Source organism: Merops nubicus, unplaced genomic scaffold (assembly GCF_000691845.1).
Source record: "Merops nubicus isolate BGI_N331 unplaced genomic scaffold, ASM69184v1 scaffold10901, whole genome shotgun sequence".
Lineage (NCBI taxonomy): Eukaryota > Metazoa > Chordata > Aves > Coraciiformes > Meropidae > Merops > Merops nubicus.
The window spans coordinates 24,707-37,457 of NW_008586247.1; the positions used below are offsets into that span (position 1 = coordinate 24,707).

Here is a 12,751-nt window from a genome sequence, read left to right on the forward strand (position 1 = left end):
ATCTTTAAAGGCTAATAGTTAATGCAAAGAATTAGAGTAGCTGTGTTTCTGTGCCATTTTCATAGATTCTAATAAGTAGTCAGTAAAGGGGTAAATGCTTTGTGAAGGAAAAAAGAAAAGTTCCCTAAGCTGCAAAATAAATCCACAGTCACATTTAAGTATAACCAGCACCACTAAGAACTGGTTAGTGTAGTGTACTGAGGAGATGGATCAGTGGAAGGGTGTTAGAGATTTAGTGCAGGTGATCTGAACAACTTGTATTTTCTTTCAAAGAGGCTTTTCTGGATCACACGTTGTTTTTACATGAGGTGCAGCTGGCATAGCCCCATGACCTGCACTGGGATTGATCCAGCTGTAGCATCCATGTGTAACTCAGGTCAAACTCAAGCCAACACCTTTTAAAATCATTGTGCAGACAGTGCTGAGCCAGGGATTCCCATCAGAAATGATTCCATAATCCTGAAGAGACAGGAATTGCCATTCCTGAAGAATGCAGACTTTATGGCTAGGTAATTTTGCTCACTTGGCTTTCTATGCTTTTTAACCTCAAGCTTTATTTTTACACCTTTACCACTCTGAATTAAGTTGCTGCCTTTCATGTGTTATCTCTCATGTGTACAGCATCAGTGACGGATGCACCTGCAGAATCACAGACAGGTTTCCAGTGGTCTGTAGGCTTGGAATGTCCTCTCCAGAAAAAAACCTGGAAGAGGAGCCTCTGTCCCCAGCATGCACTGGACATATCCCATGGCCTGCCATGCCTTTCCTGAGCTCCTGCACACCCTTGTCCCTGCAGCTGATGCCCCACAGGGCTGCAGGTCCCCATGTGTAAGCTGTAGCCGCCATGTACCACCCCACCATTGATGGGCACGGTGCCTGCATGGCTTCAGCAGCTTGTTCATATGAGTGGTCTATGGGAAGTGCCACCAGAGGACAGGGCTGGCTCAGACAGCACAGGAGAGCACCCACACAGCCCTCAGGGAACGGACTCGTGTTCTTCACGCTCCTGCTGTTGCAATCCTCCTGTCAGAAGCAGGCTGCTCATGTGGATGGTGATGCCTGCGACTCCAGCAACCCCCACCTGCTTCTGATCACATGGCAAGGGTGGCCGTGCTCAGGACCACTGCTACCGCAGAGCCCTCGGTCTCAGCTGCCGCACCCAGTTCTTGCTGGGGCACCAGCGGTCAGTAGGCGCCAGTGCCCGGTGCGCACCATTGCGTTCCCCTCCGTGGCGGCACAGAGCGGCACAGCGCTGGGTGCCAAAGAAAGGCCCTGTCAGAGGACAGAGAGACAGCCCTGGTACCATCGGGTGGGCTGCACGGGTGTTGACAAGGCCTCCTGCTTCTCCCGGTGGAACTCCAGCCAGTCGGTGCCTGTTGCCTTGGGGAGGAGTAAGGGCTCTGGCTCTCGGAGGAGGCACCCAGGCAACTGATAACATAAATATATCTTTTGCTCGCTTTGTTTCTGTACGTTTTAAGACCATCTCTCTAGGAAGGCCTCTCCTCCGCCCCTGTTTTTTTCTGCCTGCACAGCTGAAACAAAACCGGCGGTGGAGCCACCTTCTCTCACTGGAGCCTGGCTGGCAACAGCCTGCCCTGACCTAAGACACCAGCCATTGTTAAGGGTATAACACATTTACATATTTTGCAATAAAACATCAGTTATTTGCATTACTGTGTCAAGTTTTATTTGATTCTTTCACCTAAAAATGACTCATTTTCCTTTCTTGTATTTTAAAAACCAACTTCTCTAAGCTTGTTTGAGAATAATCAAAAATTGCCCATTTAGCTAGAAGTCATTTTCTTTTCAAAAGGCAAATGTTATTTAATCTTTCAGCTGTTCATTGTGCCATCATAAATACTTTCTTTTCAGCACAGTTGTGGGGACTGAAATGAGCCCACTAATTGCCTCCCATTTCGACTGACATGTGGTGGTTTAGTGGAAAGAGAACACAGCGGGGAGAAGGAAATAGGAGGCTGAGAAAATGAGAGCTAATTATTTTCACTGCCTCATGTCAGGCTCTGTGTCAGCCTTGTTTTTACAAACTGGAAGGTTTAGCACTAAATAAAACAAACTGGCGTCATGTTTTTATATACTGGCAGTGTCATGGAAGCAGCTGCACATCTCAAAGACAATATAATGCCTGCATTCGCATGGACACCATCTGACAGCCACTGTGAGCCACTGCTAATGAGGATATCACAGTGGTGCCAAGTGAAAGGTGCTGAATTATGTATGATTCTTCATCAGTGCAGCAATAGTCCTGTACATCATTATGAGATATTGTTTTGCTGAAGAGATTAAAACATTCTTAGTTCCAGACCCTGCAACCTATACACCCTACAAGAGGTTATTAATGGAATTTTTAGGGAGAGTTTCTTGTGGATTTCTTTTTGGTTAAAAATATCTCATGGGACAAAGCCATGGTGGGTCATGACACTATATATATAAAGAAGAGAAGCAAATTAACCATAATTGTGTTATCTTCCTTTAAATCCAGAATAATAAAATATCGTGTAGCAGGGTGATACATAATGATAAATAACCCAAGTGCTGTCACTAGATGTTCAACTCTAATGCCTTTAAAACAGCAGGTTTCAGCAGCTGAGATAGATAATAGCTAAGAATGTAAAGGAGCTTCTGGGGACCTAAACCATCAACATGCTACTACTTTTAGTACCTGCATGATCAACATTTTTTTTATATTTGTTTCATCTTGTGTTACATCTTACTTTTCTTCTATCTAGTTGCCTGCTACAATGCCGTTTCCATTTTTCTTCAATCTTAAAAAAAAAAAAAAAAAAAGTTTATTACAAATAGTGATTTTAAAATGAATCCTGGATTTAGGCCTCCTTGAAAAATAAGGTGTCTCCCCAGCAAGAATTTTAAGCTGTTGTTGCAGGAGATGTGTTTGTTGTTTAAAGCCTGTGCCTGATCTTTTGATTTCTCTCTCAGTTTTTATTGTAGACATTACTTCATATGGGGTTGAAGGAGTATTGTCACCACAGTAAGCTGGAGACTTAATTCTTAAAGTGTTCTTCAGTTTTGAAGCTGAGAAGTATCTCAAAATACGTGTGATATGCTTTTCTACAATCATCTGCAGAGGTTGTAGATTTATTTGCTTTGTCAAAGTCTTATTCAGAAATGTTTTTCACACAAAGTTTTGCTGGTTGTGACTCAGTTCTGAAACTATTAGGGGAAAAAAAGCTGAAATTATTTAAATATTGGGGATTATTTTAATGCTTGAATTACAAGATGTGCAGGGACATCTCTTCAGAATGACATGTGTAAGTGTATTTATTACAGAGACATTTTGAACAAGCCAGTTTTGATGGAAGAAATCTTATGGCTCCAATTAATCACAGAATTGAAATACGTATACTTGGTTATTCTAGCCAAATTTTTGGTTGCGCGGTTAAGCATCTCTCTCCTATTCGTTGCTAAATTAGAACCTACAGCTTGACTGGAAAACAGGGAAATATGTCCGTTTCTGCAGCACAAAAGTTTTGCACCACTTACTGTGCAGTTGAACAAAACGGTTACCAAGTCAGGAGATGCGCTGAGTTAACTAGAGGACAGTATTTTATGTCAATGTTTTGTTCTTTCCTTGGCTTGGGTGGTTTTGTGAAACTTATAAATGTCATTAAGCGTCTTGTCTCTAACAAGACAAGGTTTGATCTGCACTAGGAATCCAGGTAGCATGAATTTTGGAAGTCCTGCAAAAAAACTGGCAACAAGGACGATGTGGGCAGAGACAGGAGCACAGTTTGAGAGCTGGGGAGGAGTCAAAGACAACTGGCCTCGCTGTTGTTGTTCAGTTACACAGCACGTACAGTCCTCAGCCGACATCAGAGCTTGTGCATCACACTGAACCTACCTGGGAAGAGACAAATGTAACCCTGGGTTAGATCACAACCAAAAAAGCAGGACAGAAAAAGGACATGCTTACAGTCCGTGGTTAGGAAATGGAGGCACAGGGTGACTTCAGGGCCTTACCAGCTTGCACAGGAAGCTGAGGGCAGAGCTGGGAACTGAAGTTGCTGCCTCCGAGTCTTGGTCCGGTGCCCTGATTGCTGGACCACGGTTCCCATCGCTCAGACTCTCACTTGGGCATTGTGAAAACCAACCCACACGTCCACTCTGCTTCTAAAATGCAGAAACTTTCAATGGGGATAGATGGACACAGGGCCAAATGCTTTCATAAGCATAATTTGTTGTTGCAATTCGGAAATGATTATACTCCAGTTTTCTTTTATCTTGGAATTGCCAATTCAATGCCTGATTGAAAGCTTTGAGACTTCTGAGGGCTGAGCTCCTATGTTACATTTATGAGAGATGCACGTGCAAACACTAGCAGATAATCACATGTGTGAACGGATATTTTTTAGGCTGCTGTACGTTTGTGTGTGCAAATAACTGCTTACGCAAGCCCTTGGCCCTAAGCAGCCATCTGTAGCCCTGTTGAAAGTTTTTGCATTTTCTGAGCAGAACTGAGGAGAACACTGAGACCACACCTGCTCGGCCAGTGGCATGCAGTAGATGCAGATCCTCCTGAACCCCTGGCATGTCTGGAGGAGCTTCTGCCTCTCTGAAGGGCAGATCCTCACCTGCCTGCATGGAGAAGGAGACACTCAGCTTAACTGAAGCCCTGTTGTCCCTCGGGGAACTGATTTCTGGGGGAGCTCAGCACACCAGACAGTATCTAATTCCCAAAGCACCTGCTGGGCACACGAGCAAATGGTCTCCAGTCCCCACTGGGAGCCTCCCTGGCCACGGGCATGAACCCCCTCCTCGTCCCAGCACTCAGCCTGCACAGGATGCCGCCAGAGCCATCAGCTTCTGCAGGTTTCATGTCTGTGCAAAGTGTTGAATGCTGGCCCCATGTTCAGCTCATGGAATTATTTAAGGATTCCTTTCGTTGCTTTGGTCTCTTAGATTCGCTATGATTATTTTCTAAGCTGAACTTGATTATAATTAACAGTGCAATTGGAGGTGAGCAGAAGTTGAGGATGCTCAGTGTCTCTGTGGGCACTCAGTATCTGAAATAATTGAGCTGTAATAACCAGCTCATCCTCTTGCCCATTATTGGAGCGACTGCCTTAATGGTGTTTCACAGATCCTCTGGTCATTTGTTCCTGGGTTGAATGGGAGAATGTCCTTGGGGCTGGGTGCCAGCACTGGCTGTGACCCCAAGTGACATGTCCCACCAATGCCTTGTGTCTCCACCACCACAGTGGTGTGCAGAGCTCCCATGCAACCTGCTCAAACAGGGAGTCCTCCTGAGGCCCTTCCAGGGATCCCCACCTCTGAAGGCATCCAAACCTGTCAACGTGGTGTGAGTTAAGAGGAGAGCAAACAGGAGAACCCTAGGGTTTTCCCTTATCAACATTTTTACTGGAAAACATGCAGATCCTAAAATACGTATATGTTCCTTATCTTTCTCATTGGGTTATTTCCCCCCCCATATACTGAGGATAAAGTTTTGAGTTGTTTTAGCCTTCAGTTTTATTTCATTATGGTTATTTTTTTATTTGTATTCTAACAATCCAACATCCTTTTTTTTTTATTATTCATAGGATTGTAAATGGAAAATGTACATGGAGATGGACGGGGATGAAATTGCAATAACTTACATAAAAGATGTGACATTCAACACTAACCTACCTGATGTAGAGATTTTAAAGATGACAAAGGTATTTACAGCCTTAAAGCTTTCACAAATTCACAGATCTCCAACAAAGACATTAAAATACCACAGCAGTCGACTTTTGTGCTTGTGGAAGCTCAATCTCTTGACAGCTTTTAAATAAAATGCACATTTAAAACAGATTTGTATCATAATAGGAGTTAGGTATTTTGGTTCCCTTTTAAGCTGACAATAATGTTAACAATAGAAAAATAAGAGAAGGAACTAATTTATATTTTCTTTTTTTTTAATTCTATGGTATATCTTCTGAATTTATTACTCCTTTTAAAGAAAAGAATTTTCAAAAACATTGCATTCCTTTTCAAGCGAAGAAAGTGATTTAAACGTTACAGTTTGTAACTTCATGTGATTTGTAGGGGTGGGGGTTTCATCTCTTTTTTTTTTTGGACATGTTTTTAGAACTTTTACATGGTTCTAAAACTCCCTCTTTCATGCAACAATGGGTTACAAAGACTGAAACCCATCAACAGACAGTACAGCACTGAACATCTGCAATTAAGTGTCACTGGGCATTTTACCTTATTTCAGAACCTTCCTGTAGATATTTACCAGCCAGCATTTAGACTGCTTTTACCCTAAGCAACAGAAGCTTTGTTAATGCAGAGGGCATTCTGTTTGCTGTTACTTTAATTGTTTGGTTTTTTAACATGGTCCAAAATAAAATTTCTAAATTAAAAAACATACAGCTTGGTTAGCAATTAGAATGCTGCTTTAATGATAAAAATGATAGTGGTAGAAACCTCCAAACTTCTCAGTGCTCCAGCTGTGAATTTTGGGGGCAAAATTTTGGGGGAAACGTTGGCTATTTTTTCTAAAGAAAAAACCGAGAATCAGATTTTTGATCAGATTTTAAGGAAAATGTGAAAATATGAGTATTTGCCAGAAAGGATTCTCATATTTAATTCACGCAAATAGTATTTGTATAGTTAGTGATTTCTGGAACAACACTAGTGATTTCTTACATTATTATTCATATTTTGTTGCAAAACAGTTTTCTGTTTAATTTTCATCTTGGACATTTTAATGTTTTCCTTAGAATTAAAAAGGCTTACAGTTAAATAAAATAATATCTAGACACAGTAACATTAACTTTTCACATACTTCAGCATTTTTATATCTATCAGGCAATACCTCCAAGAATCTCTAAATATTTTTTCTTGCTGGCCTCTATAAGTCTAGCAGAAAAAAAAAAGGTACATGCACAAAAATGAATGTTTATGCCCCCATGAAAAGAATACATGTTGTCTTACCTACTGTCTGTTATTTATAGAAATCTCTTCTCCATTTCCTTTTGTAAACAAGGAAGTAAAATAAGTCCAAAATATATTGATTTGTCTTGTAAGATTTGAAGAAAAGTATTGATGTTAACAATATAGAAACAGATGAAAGAAGGCAAATGTTGAAAATATCTTTGGGGTATTTCAGAAACAAGTCAGGAGATGAAGAGCACCTTATAAAACTCCCAACATGTTTTTTTCAGCCACCGTTTGTAATGGAGAAATGGATTGTGGGGATAGAAGAACACCAGTCTGTAGAATATATTGTTACGTATGAGGTAAGTTCTAAAAAAAAACAAATAAAAAAATTGTTTATCTAAGGTAAAGCGTGCATGGGAGGTGTGGTAATAGCATCCTCTCGTTTTATTATACCCTATAATCGAGTCTCAGCAGCCAGTAATTAATTGCAAAATCTGAAGTTCAGAGCAAAAGCTGGATGAGGTTTACAGAGACAATGTCCTCAGGCTGCTGCCCTGGACGATGCTTTTTCTCAAGATGAAAACTCCTTTCACTTGAAGTGTAATGTTCGGTGTTGTTTGCATTACTTCAAGAGACTGTTTTTTACCTTTTCAATGAAGTTCTAATTAGGAGAGCAGAGAAGTAACAGAATAAGAAAGAAAAGGAGAAGTCGCGTAAGATAAAATAAAACCTAGAAAACAATTTAGCATTTCTAGAAAGAGTTTGCAGTTACTTACAAAACTGTATTTATAAAAACCAATGCTGTGCCTCACAAGGAAGCTAACAGTTGAGATTCCAGCTCAATCCTGAGCAAGGATTCAAGCAGTGATGGAGAGACAAGGAAATAAATCCTGGACCTTGCTTGCCTGTCTCAGAAGTGAAGAACAGTAATTTTCTTTCAGCCTGAAGTTTCTTACAGGAGTCTCTTTACAGCAAATCGAAGAGCTTGATACTCCATGAAGGTTTTGGGGAGGGTCTTTCTTTAAAAATACCTGCTTAGTCCTCTTAGCAGAAAGCACTGTCCATTTGACGCCCACGTTAATGAAACTAGAAAATATTTTCATGATCTCTAGGTCTTCCTTCCATATGGTACATGAACTGAAACAGTTATTCACTGCCACATTTTTAGCATAATCACAAAATGCCAGCCAAAATTATCTAGAGTCTAAAAATACATGAGAACTGGCTAAGTAGTTTTGCAAAACACACTGTATTGAAAATGCTGCTGCCGTCCAGGCACTAGTGGAAGTTCCCTTGTAGGAGAGCTTTGTGGATTGTGTTGTCATATCCTCATGTATGTTTTGTCCTTATGTGTGTTACATCTTCATGCGTGTTATGTCCTTCCTGAGCAGAGCGACGTTAGAGCTCCCAAAACCACCAGGCACATCCAAGCTGTCTGCTGGAGCAAGGTGAAAGCACAGGACGAGGTTGAGACAGTGCAGCTCATGATACAGACCTCGCTCCCCAACTCGGAGGGGAATTCACGGAGCAGATCGGACTCAGGTAAGTCAGCACATGCAACCCCTATTGCAAGGTGTACACAGGGGGGAGGAGAAGTCAGTTTTTCTCTTCTGTTTCTTTTCAATTATTCTGTTCCAACAACAGAGCACATCTTACAGTGTCAGCTGGCATTGTGGTCCCCGTGATGTCTTCATGGATGCATGTAGGAGCACCCTGGCGTGTCTGATGTGACTTAAAAACTAAACCTGGGTAGTAACCTGTTCAGGGGTATGACCTAGATGCTCCTATAGGAAGCATGCTAGGAGCAGTCCCTGGTGATTTGCTATAAATCTTTCATTTACTGTAGTCACTTGTAGTTGCACATCAACAGCAGACACAGAGCTCAGAACCATCTGCTCCAAAATCCCAAATGCTTCACATCTTCTAGTAGTAAGCAGCCTTAAATCCTGACACGTTTTCAAACCCTTCCTTGGGTCAGGTTTGCATCAAACTTTCAATCCCCCCCAGTGTAGAAGGTCACTGGAGGAGGTGTTTCTGCCTGTTTCTGTGGTCCAAGCTTCTTCCCATCTCTATTGGCATATGTGTACATATCCACAGTAGCCTTTCCATGATAACAATCCCTCTCACCTCCAAAGTCTGCTTGCAGATGCTGGATCAGGGCATCAGCAGGCAAATCTGCCCTTCTCCTCCAAATCTGCTCCTCTGCACCGAGACATGGGTGCTCAGCTTTGTGGAGCCACACGTACTGGCACAGCAAAAAGATTTGGGCTGAATTATAGCCCCCACACAAAGTGTGCAGGGCCCGAGGTGAACACGCGGAAGTGTTTCTCCATCAGGGTGCCAGGAAGGCATCTGCTGGGAAAGGAGACAATCTCACACACCTTTACTCTGTCTCTTGGGAATAATGGAGTTTTTCACAACTGTTTTGAGGATTTGGGGAGCTAGTGCTTTCAGCAGCTTTTACCCTGGCTTTTTCTCCCTACAACCCAAACTTAGCAGGAGTGCTTTCAGCCAGTTCTTTCCACCTGCTCTTGGCCACCCAGCACACAGGCAGCTTTGCACAGATGTTGTACTTGGATACAGGGTATCTCCTGGAAGAGACATGTGGGTGCAGATTGGTCTTGCTCTGGCCAGAGCTCTTGCCAGGCGGACGCACATACTAAGTGCGGTAGCATGCATGTTGGGTAGCAGAAAGTCCCCTGTGGGTGATATGTTCTTTTGACAGGTACATGCTGCCAGCCTGGCAGACCCATAGGTGCTCTTGACTTCCCACTCTGCTGTGACAAAGAGTGGAAAACTTCCCACTGCACTCTTCTACAGCTCAGCCTGCCCACCAGACTCCGCCCTGGCTTATTATGATCTGACTTCTTGAATAGTGTTTGTTGTGGCTTGACTTGTTCAGATACTTCTAATAACACACTGGAGTCTTCATTTCCTAACTAAAGTATGCCTCTGGCATACCAGCAAACTCGGCTCAGCTGACTGTGGCACAGTTCTGCCTTTAAGATCTGCTGTTTTTTTTGTAGAAGAGTTTGTCAGCCAAAGCTGTTTTTCTGATTGAGTTTGCAGCAGGGCTGCAGAAATGTTTGGGGTGGGACAGCTGAGCGGAGCAGCACAGGAGCTGGAATGAGATACCAGTCAGCAGAGGGTGAACTCCAATTTTGTACCCTACTGCCAAATGTAGAACAGAGATGTTTGGTGTAGACTACAGACACATCTAAAATGGGTGCTCTTTCTAAGCAATTGTGATCTGCTTGCAACACAACTGTGTTTTGTAATGCAGATAGGACCTAGAGCATGTCCTAAAAGATATATCTTCACTACAGATCAGCTCTGCTGATGGAGGTCACCCTGTTTTTGGGGTGATGAGCCATACAGCCATACCAAAGCATGGTGTTGTATCTTCACAGGTTGGCTCTGCTGCAGTAAGCCGAGCTGCTTTCATTTTTTTGCAGTGAGTGGTGGGAGAGCTTGTCTGTCCCTATGGCACATGGAGGAGTTACACGAAGGCAAGCACTAATGCATTGTCAGCACCCAAGAGAATAGGCACAGTTCAGAGGAGGTGGGTCACCAGCCAGCGTGAAAGCTGTGCCTCAGCTCTAGCAAACCTTCTGGCTGTCTTCTTTACCAGACCACCTACCCCAGGTTTAAAACACCACCAAATTCAAGCACAAAGGTAAGGATGATACCTGTGTAAGAGGCTAAAATAAGCAGGGATGAAAGTACTATCTTTGTGGGCTGCCACGTAGAGCTTTTAATTAGGTGTATGGAGTTGGTGGCTCTGGCACCATATGAGGAAGAAGCCCTCTAGCCCACAAATGAGAGGCAGCCCCACAGGGCACACTGGGAGGTCTCTGCTGGGCAGCTAGTTCTCAGGCTGGTGACGGCAGCTGGCCATAAGAAGCAGGGGCTGAACAGCCTGAAGGGGATGAAGGGAGGCCCTCACTCAGAACTGCATTGGCACTGGTCCCACAGGGCATGTGGTGGCCCATGAGAACTAATAACGAATGAAGACCCAAACTCTAGTCTCGAGCCTGCTGCTTGCAGATTTATGACACCTTTGTTTTACATCCGCAGCCTTGGTAGGAGCGCATGAGGAAACGGCAGAGGAGATGGTGTCAGCCAGGTTCATTTCAGCATGCTTGTTTCTTCTGAAACTGTGACTTTCAAGGAAGCAGAGAGGCAATTCCTCTCTGTCTTTCCATGAAGGAGGTTCATCTCCCAGTGCAGCCACAACTATCTGCTGTGGTGGTGTCACACTGGCACTTTCACAGGAGAGACAGTTTCCTTTTGACATATTTGACATAATGTTGAAGTGATTTAAATCTCTTGGGTTTCAAGCAAAGTCTGGGGAAAGGAGGAATGGCAAAGACCATTACTTACATCTTACAGGAGCAATCCTACTGAGGACAGAGCCTCTGCCTCGCTCTCACAGAAATCCTCATGGCTGATGCAGCATTGCAGCAAGAGGCAGAGGGCCCATGGCATAGGGAGTCTTTCACTAGAAAACCAACAAAAGTCAAGAGAGAAGCTGGGGTCTTCTACTGAAGATAATAACATTTTGGTTGCATTTATGCTGCTTCAAGCTGGTGGAGTTATGCTTTCCCGTTGGAATGACACGCGATCTTTAAGGACAAATCATTCAAATCTCTCTAGAGCAAAATTATTCAAGCTGCTCCCCAGGGGTTTCTGGCCAGCGATGTGGCCTCAGATAAGAGGAATTCCCAGTCTCTGCTCTACCCATATAGTAGCCAACCAGGCTGCCCTTGCAGCTCAAATAGAAAATCTGCAATTACTGTATTTGCCATAGGCTTTCATGCAAACCACAGGTCTGACTTTCAAAAGCACTTCAGCCTGATCTCAGGGAGCTACAACTTTTATTATGACCCCGGAGCTGTTAGGGAACTGTAATACAGTTATTTTTGCTCACATTTAAGCACTGTCTGAGCTATCCTGGCTGAAGCCTGCTGCCTCGCCAGCTTTTCCACAGAGATGATTTTCTGTGTGAAGCCAGCGTAGCTGGACCTTAGTATCTGGAGCACACATAGTGGATTGATTTCTGAATTTGTAGCAATAATGACGACTAAAGTGGCCCTGATGGTTTTGATGTGTAGCAGTTTGAAGGGAAAAATGGAGCAAGAGGGGGTGAGCCTGGCTGCCGCAGCAGGGGTTTACAGTGGGCCTGCACCACCTCTGTCTCTCACTTGGCTGCAAACGGCATGACTGTGCCATCTGGGAGAGTTGCAGGTAGAGGGTGATGCTGCAGTGCTGCCGACATCTTGGGGTGCTGACACCACACTTGCTCTGGAGTTCTCCAGGCTCTTCTGCAGTGAAAGCTGTGGAGAAATCTGCCAAGGTTGCCAAGAGTATCTGAGGAAACTTTTAAATCCAGGTTGGGTTAAAAACACTGGGAAGCACGTGGGAAGCACCTGGGAGTAGAAACAGCCAAATGGATGGTTCAGTAAGTGTCTTCTAGTCTAAGCTCCATAACATGCACTGGCATCAAGAAATATTGGCATCACTTGCTGTTTTAGATGTCCAACATTACGCTCAACCATAACGTTGAACATACTCAAATCTAGGACTGTTTGCTGCAAGGCTGGGAGGGAAAAAAGAGTGGTTTGAAATACATTGAGGTTCTTCTGAGAGAAACCCTATACCTAACCACATGCTTTTGGTAAACCAGAGAGCAGTTTTCCATCAGTTCTCAGAAAGCTGTCTCTGTTTCCATTTCCCTGCCAGGCATCGACAGCCAGTGGATGCAGACACTGCGAATGCACCAAATATCGAAAGCGATTTCTCTCCAGCATGGCCACCCCCACAGCCCGACCACCGTCACCCACTACCT

The 12,751-nt window shown here is 43.6% G+C and overlaps 1 protein-coding gene across 1 annotated transcript in view; it reads left to right on the plus strand.

Moving 5' to 3' along the window:
• Positions 1-12,751, plus strand: part of LOC103780889 (mitogen-activated protein kinase kinase kinase MLT-like) — a gene marked incomplete at its 5' end in the record, with an annotated part of 33,792 nt that overhangs the window by 20,471 nt on the left and 570 nt on the right. The window contains 4 exon segments of the mRNA XM_008948588.1: positions 5,577-5,693; positions 7,188-7,262; positions 8,295-8,445; positions 12,646-12,751. The exon segment at positions 12,646-12,751 is cut by the window's right edge and continues 1 nt beyond it. Of these exon segments, the coding sequence (XP_008946836.1) occupies positions 5,577-5,693; positions 7,188-7,262; positions 8,295-8,445; positions 12,646-12,751 (449 nt within the window).